This window comes from Rhodamnia argentea, chromosome 6, assembly GCF_020921035.1.
Source record: "Rhodamnia argentea isolate NSW1041297 chromosome 6, ASM2092103v1, whole genome shotgun sequence".
Lineage (NCBI taxonomy): Eukaryota > Viridiplantae > Streptophyta > Magnoliopsida > Myrtales > Myrtaceae > Rhodamnia > Rhodamnia argentea.
This window is the reverse complement of record NC_063155.1, coordinates 14,048,493-14,056,947: the sequence shown is the minus strand read 5'-3', so window position 1 is coordinate 14,056,947 and position 8,455 is coordinate 14,048,493. Positions and strand designations below refer to the sequence as shown.

At 37.3% G+C, this 8,455-nt stretch overlaps 1 protein-coding gene across 1 annotated transcript; it reads left to right on the top strand.

The window, feature by feature from the left end:
* The first annotated feature begins 1,531 nt into the window (after positions 1-1,531).
* LOC125315494 (homeobox-leucine zipper protein PROTODERMAL FACTOR 2-like) lies at positions 1,532-4,032 on the top strand. Its single transcript, XM_048280653.1, has 6 exons — positions 1,532-1,927; positions 2,010-2,108; positions 2,573-2,730; positions 3,279-3,417; positions 3,595-3,769; positions 3,881-4,032. Exons 1-6 carry the CDS (start codon positions 1,532-1,534, stop codon positions 4,030-4,032), a joined length of 1,119 nt encoding a protein of 372 aa, XP_048136610.1.
* Positions 4,033-8,455: the final 4,423 nt, after the last annotated feature.

The window sequence follows — 8,455 nt, the reverse complement described above, 5'->3', positions numbered from 1 at the left end:
AAGGTTTAGAATTGAATTGGTATCAATACGATAGATTTACGACTTTTTTTTTTCTTTTACCCTTCATATTCTTTTCAACATTATCTTTTGGCAGGAAAAGAAGCTTCGGCCTCGAATTTTAATTATATTACCTTATGAAAGAAAGGAATCATCTGAACATTAATTACTCAACAAATATGATTTATATGCCCACTTCTCGAATTTCACTATAAGGAAGGTCATCAATAAGTGAATCTCATGTTCTCCCTCTTACCTTTTCCAGTCATTAACATATTTTTACTTATAACAACACCCAAGAGAATGTGGTTTCCCAATTTTCAGCTTTCTCACTAGCGTTGCATATCGATTTCTGAAAAAGCCCAAGACAAAAACGAAAGATATGCTCCAAAAAAATTCAATTCACTTAAAAGAAATATGAAAAAAGTAAAAGGAAAGAGAAAAGAAGGGTATGGTTTTCTTTTTTAAGGAATGGATTAGGTTTAGATAAGTCTACTATGTAAGTCTTGAGTCGAATAAAACGTATCCGGTAACAACATCTCACTTTCTAGACTTTGTCGAAGAAAATTTCACTCGAAGTCCGCACTCTCATGGACCAAAATGGACCAATCACCTGAACTGTCTTTTTTTTATTTTTTATTTTAAGTGGTTTTGAGCAAGACACACTATTCATGCTACTCTGACACATTATTCACGCTACTCTCTTCATCACTTGTACTCTCAAGTAATCTCGCCCCCTGTATATATGTGCGTTTTCATGGTCTCCTGGAGTCGGACACAACAATCACACAGAGAGAGATCTTTCTCCATTATCAGTGGTTTCAGGTAAATTATTTTCTTAGCTTGCATGTGGCTGGATCTTGTAGATATGAGTGTCTCAAGAGGGCTTTTTTTTTTTTTTTTTCTGATCTTTTTTCATCTGCTAAAGTTTTGTTGAAATCTGTTCTATAAACAATATGGTTGTGTTGATAATGTCATTTCTCGAAAGGACAAAAGAAAAGATGGGTTTTCTGATGAATTGATACATGAAATATATCGAGTTGGCACAGAAAGAAAAGGTATGATCTTTTTTAATATCTGATTCTCTTGGGGTTTCTCATAAATTTGATACATGAAATATGTTGAGCTGACCCAAAAAGAAAATGGTGTGTTCTTTTTTAATATACGAGTCTATGTTGAATTTCATTGTCTTGATCTTATCTGTTTCCAGCTTTGGTTGATCATTTATGGGGCTTTCTGTTGAATTTTCTTCTGTAAAGTAAAGAGTCTAAAGGAAATGAGAGCTAAACCCGAGAAAATTTCATCTTATTTTTCTGTACAGATGAATAAAATGGGTGGTGGTGATGTGAACAATGATAAGGCACCGAAGAGGGAGATTTAGGTGCACCGCTTTCATGGGCCGATCCTCTGCTAAGCAATCTGTCGAGTCTTTTGGAGCTCAGCATTCACCACAGGCAAGTGGTGTCTCTGATTGTGCGGCTCAGACGGAGGAGGGGGAGTTGCAAGGGCTACTGATCCATTAATGAAAGTCTCGATGACTACCGAGACCACAAGGCGATCAACATTTGGAAGAGCTCTAGTTGCAATGGAGGAGTTAATGATGGTGGCCCAGATCGAAGAACCGTCATGGAAAATCCAAGATGATGGACTTACCGAGCTATTACGTGATTTTGAGTACAAACATGTGCTTTACAAGGTAAATCCAGCTCTACAGGATTTGTTCCCCGAGGAAGCGGCTGACAACAAATGGGGGAGGCTGCCAAATAGGCCAAATCCATCCAACACCATTGAATTTCTGAACTCAATCCCCGAGCATGTGCCGATAGTTCCTACAATAGGATGGCTTAAGACTGAAGCTTCCCGAGAAACTGTTGTCATCAATATGGATTGGTTTCGTATTGTTACAATGCTTATGGATGTGGTGGGACTGGTTTCCTTACTAACTAGTCTACAACGGTAGAATATTTTGTTTTCAAAATACTAATGTTCTTTCTTCTTTGGATCATGCTCAGAATCAATGGTCGGATAAGTCCTCCAACATCATGTCGAGGCCCACTCTTCTGGGAGTCTTGTATCCCGGCGCAGGGACTTACGATGGGATGTTACAAGTGGTATGTACGAGATTTCCTGTATTTTAACTGTAGCATGACTGAATGTGGCTATAAAATTGTGTGTTCATCACTTCATATTGTCGACCATGATAGGACGCCGGCTTTATGGAGAGGATTTAGACTTTTTTAACAGGCATTCACAAGCTAAATTTAAGCTGGAATTTCAGATGGATTCCTTCAAAGAGATGGCGGTCAACCAAGTTAATCAAAGACAATAGACAACCAGCAACTCATCTGGCTTAAGAACAAGGATGTTAAGGATTGAATGCACTCAAAAGCACTCAAGAAATCATTTGACATCGTGAGTGAAAAGCCGCGGAAAACCATGCAGGAGAACTATTGTCAGGCACAAAACAAAAGATGCAACATGAGCAGAACTAGGAGGAAATGGATTATCAGGAGTAGTTCTTCAAAGAGCAAATGACGTTTATTCATGATGAGTTAAATGCGAAGAGGACTTTCAGAGGGAGCAACATGAGAAGAGGGAGCGAGTGAAGCAATCAAATGCTAATCCTTTAAGTGCTGAAGATAAGAGGAGGATGGAGGAAATTGCTGAGTTCGTACAGCTTCAGGAAAAGGAAATGGAGGAGCTTGTGGCTAAAAGGGAGATGCTGGAGAAAGAGTAAGAGCCATATAACAAGTCCGTATAAAAGCAAGTCTTGTGATCATTTCATTAAGGTGAATAAGAAGAAATGAAAAAGTCTATTCACCTCCTTCTCTTACTTTTTTTTTATGGTCCAATCTTCTCTTACTTGAGTTGTGAGAGTTGTCAGTGTTTTTCACCTTCAAATTATCCTATCATATCATAGGAGTTAATGAAATGTAATTAGCCAATTTCATTTTCCCTACATCTGTTCATGTATCATATCAACCTAAATATGAGTAAAGATGCATTTGTATTGCATCAATAAGTTCATCAATAAGTCTGACCATTTCGTTAAATTCTAAACCTCGATCAATGATTATGCGTTGTTTTCTCATCTTTAATTTCTACTATAGTTTCAAAGCTAGTTAGACAATGCACCCGTGAATAAAACTGGAAGTTATATGGATTTAAATAGTCATTTCCAACACTAGCTAATTCTTTTTTCTTTAATCTGTCTCCTAGATGTCTGCAGAATTTCATATCCCTACCGCACTTGCTCCCGCACGATCCGTTCACTTTGCTAGGTACTGCAAACAGCTTGACTGGGGCATGTGGGGAGTAGTCGATTATTCACTAGAGTGTGTGTTGCATTGTTCATTCATCAAGTACCAAAGGAGGCCATCAGGTCGTCTGATGCAAGACTTACCAAATGGTTCCTCGGAGGTTGGACTCTTAAGTTCAATCAATACTCAAAACTTATTATATTCAGTTTAAATGATATATCCATCTATGTATAGCCACTTGTAATACCAACAAATGGATAACAGAAAAAAACATGCGTTTAAACGTGGAATGACATAGTTATAGCTATGTTCCCAGTTGTGTTTTATGTGCATTTAGGTCAATTGGGTTGAGAACGGAGGAGGGGACCATACCGCAATCCATAGCATCTACAGGCCAATTGTTTCTTCTGGATTTGCATTTGGTGCAAAGCACTGGATTTCTGCCAATACCAGACAAGCTGAATGGCTTGAAATTCTAATGTTGCCTAATCAGAATGCCGCATACAACAATGGTAAAATGACTTCACATATACCAAAAAGGACAAAAAATAAATAAATAGAACCCTTTTCTTGTTATTCTTTTATGAGTAGAACAGTTTCATGATGATTGATGTAATTACTAGCTAACACCGTCCTTATGACATTCAGCGTATTATGTGTAGTGGTGATATCACAAAGTGGGAGGGATAATCTGTTCAAATTGACCGAGAGAATGATGAGAACTTACTTTAAGGAAGTGAATGGTTGCGCATCATTGGGAAAGATATGCCGGTGACTGCCATGACCAATTATGACGGAAACATTGGGAAGCCTTATAGATCTTCCATTGCTTTCATGACCTCGGTTTGCCTCAATTTCTAGTCAAAAGGTGCTCATTTTCCTCTCTAACGGGACCCTTCGAGATGACGTACTATGTAGGGATAAGCGGTTCTAGGTTCCTTACAGATTTCACTTGGAACTTGGAACCTACTTGTCGGAACAGGTTCCTCATTTTTTGGAATATGGAACCTACCCGTCATATCCTACAACCCGGAACCTACCCCGTCACAGGTTCTAGGGTCGGTTCCAGGGTACCCGAGAACCTATCAATTTCTTTTATTTTATTTTATTTTTTCATTTTTAATTAAGCAAAATGAGAGTGAATGCTATAACATTTAAGAGAAAGTAGAGGCGAGTGGTTTTAGATTCCATACGGATCACATTTAGAACTTGAAACCAATCCATTATAACACATTTATCCTTTTTTGGAATCTGCAACCTAAAAATTTGTTTGGCTCTAGATTATATACTCATCATTGGACACCATAGAACATTGTAGGATAATGCAAAAACATATATAAAAAAATATAAAAATTTATTTCAGAATTTAGGGTCTAAATTCCAGATTCTAGGTAATGGAACCTGGAACCTATCCATTGAAACATGGTCCTCAATTTTTGGAATCTAGAAACTACCATACATATCTTGAAACCTGGAACCGGACCGGATCCTACAGGTTCCGATTTCAGGTTATCGGTTCTACCCAGGAACCATGCTCACCCCTAGTACTATGTAGTCTACACATTTTTAATAATGTCATTTTAAAAATTGTCTAGCTACCCAAATAATTTGATGCAAATTTATTACGGGAAATTGGAATAATAATATGAAAATGAAATATTAAAACACATTTTTAATAAAGTCATTGAAAGAAGAAACCATAGTTTCCTAGTTTACATTTTCAATATCCCCTGTTTTCATATTTGACAACTTGCTTCTGCTATATTAGTTTTATATTTTTAATTGGTTAATTATTTTTTCTATTAGAAACTTATTGTGGTCTATAGCCCATCAGCTTATCAATCCACATGGTTATGATTTTCTCGTTGGTGACAGAAATGTTACTAGCAACTTTCTTAATCGTAATCTCTTCTCATGAATTGAAAATATTTTCATCGCATTCTATTCTTCCACATTTACAAAAACTTACAGGTCTAATTTGTGAATTCCTATGTGTGGAGTTTTATTTAATAGCACAGTCTACATAAGAAAATAGTAAGAACAAATAAGGTAAAATAGAGAAGTATTCATTCAAAAAGATCGTGTATAGTTTGTATGTATCCTAAACACGGCAATTAAGAAAAAAAATTAACAATCACTTTCAAGAACCAATAAATAACAAATTAGCTATGTGGAATGCTGATTCCCTTCCAACATTTATACCATTAACTATTACCGACAAGGTGTTGCTTATATGGCCGAAGAATTTGCTCCTCTCTTTTTGGTCATGGGTTCAAGTTTTGTAGGAAATACTTCCGAAGTAAAATCTCAAATGCACCGGGTCGATATCGGGAGTGTGCCGAGATAGACCAGTTGAGGTACACAAAAACTAACTCGAACACCTCGTGATTGATAGACCGAAGGAACATATCAAGCGAGACCATACAAGAAGATCGGTGGGTTAGCGGGCCTTCGCAACAATTCCTGGTTTATTTCCCTCTTCTTTGAGATGGTCTCGATTCTAGTCGCTACAGCAAATAATCAGAAACTTCAGCTAATTTGCAGCCTCAATCTCGACGATTAAAAGGAAGTAATAATATAGAGATTGAGTTCTTCGGATTTAGTAAGACGAAGATGGGATCTTGCCTTCAATTTTCATCCTTTCATCTGTCGTGGGTTGTCGTTCATCTCGAAAACCGGACAACGTGACTTATAAATGAATTTGCGCAATACACGCACGAGAAGTTTCCGGATCAATCATTATTCAGGGCATGGAGATAACTTTGAAAGCCTCCATGACTTTTCACTTAAAAAAAGGCTCGAGACCATCAATTTTCAAAGTCCCACGTGAAAAAAAAGGCTGTTCAATTCTCTTCAGGATTTTAAGAGAAAGCCTCTTAAGAAATCATCAACCAAGCCTTCAATTAACGAAAGAAAAATGTGTTTTACATGTGACAAGATTATCAAGCTCCTTTACATGTGACATGATTATCAAGCTCCAAAGAACTTTCTAACACGCATCCTAGTGCCGTGCACAAATCATGCGAGTCATGTCGCGAGACTCTCACACAGTGAACCCCGTGAGGTTGGCGTAAATAATCCTCTCACGAGCTAGTGTTTTCACTTCACACGGACTCTCCCAAGTCTTATCAATTGTAACTTGATTTCTCTCGTTAATTCGTTAGTGTCTTATAGCCGCCACTAACGTATTACTAGCCTTTGCAAATCAGAGAATCTATGTGCTGAATTTGTTCACACTAGATTAACTTAATGCCCATATATTGGTGCTTTTTTCTCTTTTAAGAAAGCCAGGAAAAGTACCCAAAAAAATCTTAAAACTATAGCATTGCTACTAATTCAGTCTTAAATCTTTCAATTAGACAAATTTAGTTCTAAATCTTCTGCATTTTTACCAATTCAGTTCATCCAACCAATTTTGACTGAAAATTACTAATATGGACATTAGTCGTCGTCGACTATCCTACGTGGCACAATTGACGCTGATGTAGATGAATTTTACAATTTTATAATATTTTTTTGAATTTATTATCATTATCGTTTTTTTTTTTCAATTGATGCTGGAGATGGTCGCGACCCTTGCCAAGACCATTGCCGGCCGCGGGCGAGGGGCAAGCCCTCACCCGAGCCGCAAGGATCGAGCCCTTGCTTGGGAGAGGTTGCTCTCGTCGGATCTAGCGAGGGGACTCGTGGACGAGGGCTTGGCGGCCCTCGCCCATGGCCGGCGGTCGCGACCCTTACCGGCCACAATAAAAACAATTAATAATTAATAATTAATAAAAAAATTCAGAAAAGTACTAAAGAATTATAAAAATTATCTATGTCAACGCCGGTCATGACATATAGGATAGCCGGATCCATATTAGCAAGTTTATGTCAAAATTGGCAAGATTGACTGAATTTGTACTAATGCAAAAGGTTTAGAACTAAATTAATCTAATTGAAATATTTATAACTGAATTGATAACACTATAATAAGCTTATGACTTTTTTATACTTTTATGCTTCATATTATTTTCGACCCTTATCCAAGCTCTCTATTATCGTTGAGCAGGAAAAGAAGCTTTGGCAATTGGTCAATTAGGAAGAGTTGGAGGGTGATAGAGAGATCCCAATATATATAATGACTCTTACGGATAAGTACACTGTGAGTGCTATAACTTGTGTACGGTGTTTAGTTGAGTACCATAACTTTCAAAATATTCACTTGAGTGCTATGTTAACTTTTCCGGCGTCCACATCAGTTTTTTCCGGTGTCCACATCAGCAACGGTACTCAAGTGAACGATTTTTGAAAATTATAGTACTTAAGTGAACGTTTTAAAAATTATGACACTCAAGTGAATGCCGTATAAAAATTATGATACTGATAATGTACTTATCCCAGACTCTTAGATTATGACTAGTACCACGTAGCAAGAGATGAAGATATCACTTATTCGCCAACTTTCACTTGCCACAGCACTTCAACAGGATCACAATCGGATCCCACCACTCAATCTAATCTTTTGACTCTTGCACGCGAATCGTTCTGGACGCATCTCGTCCTGATTTAAGGCGATCACAACCGTACAAAGTCAGGCGGGTCCCACCACTCAATCTAATCTTTTGACTTTTGCACTCGAATCGTTCTGGACGCATCTCCTGGAGCAAGGAGATCAGAGAGTCGTAAAGATCTTGCTTTCACTATTATATTTGTGTTCATTTAACCTTTTTACTTTAAACGATGATAGAGTTGGGACGCTGAATCTAGACGGGAACCACTAAAAAGTAAAGTCGTAGCAACATATAGAGTTCTCGATATATGCTCATTAATTAAGATTAATTCGTTGATCGGCTGTCGATTTTGATTTAAGGAAGTCAAATATTTGCTCTTTGAGCATGTGACTTTTATCCTTGTTTTATGGAGTTTGTTCTGTTTTGAAACTATCTGAGAATTCTCTCGTTTGTTTATCTTTTGTTTTTAGCGGAAATGAATTAAATGTGATACTTATTAATGAATATACGATCTCTCAATCAATGAGTGCTTTATGCAAAATATGCGATAATAGTGTGTGAATCTACAGTTGAGATTATACCGTTTCTGACAGTGCTGTCAAGAAAGTATTTTTCAATGTTATCTTAAACAAAAAAAAAGCCAGGTGAGTCGTGCCACAGCTCATGTTTTCTTATCTGTACTTCCACTTTCCCCACTTACAAATA

Excerpts from the sequence above, each read along its gene's own strand:
- LOC125315494 (XM_048280653.1), top strand. The coding sequence starts at position 1,532 with ATGACTACCGAGACCACAAGGCGATCAACATTTGGAAGAGCTCTAGTT. Across the intron at positions 1,928-2,009 it reads TTATGGATGTGGTGGGACTG|AATCAATGGTCGGATAAGTC; the intron begins GTTTCCTTACTA and ends GATCATGCTCAG. Across the intron at positions 2,109-2,572 it reads ACGATGGGATGTTACAAGTG|AGGGAGCAACATGAGAAGAG; the intron begins GTATGTACGAGA and ends GAGGACTTTCAG.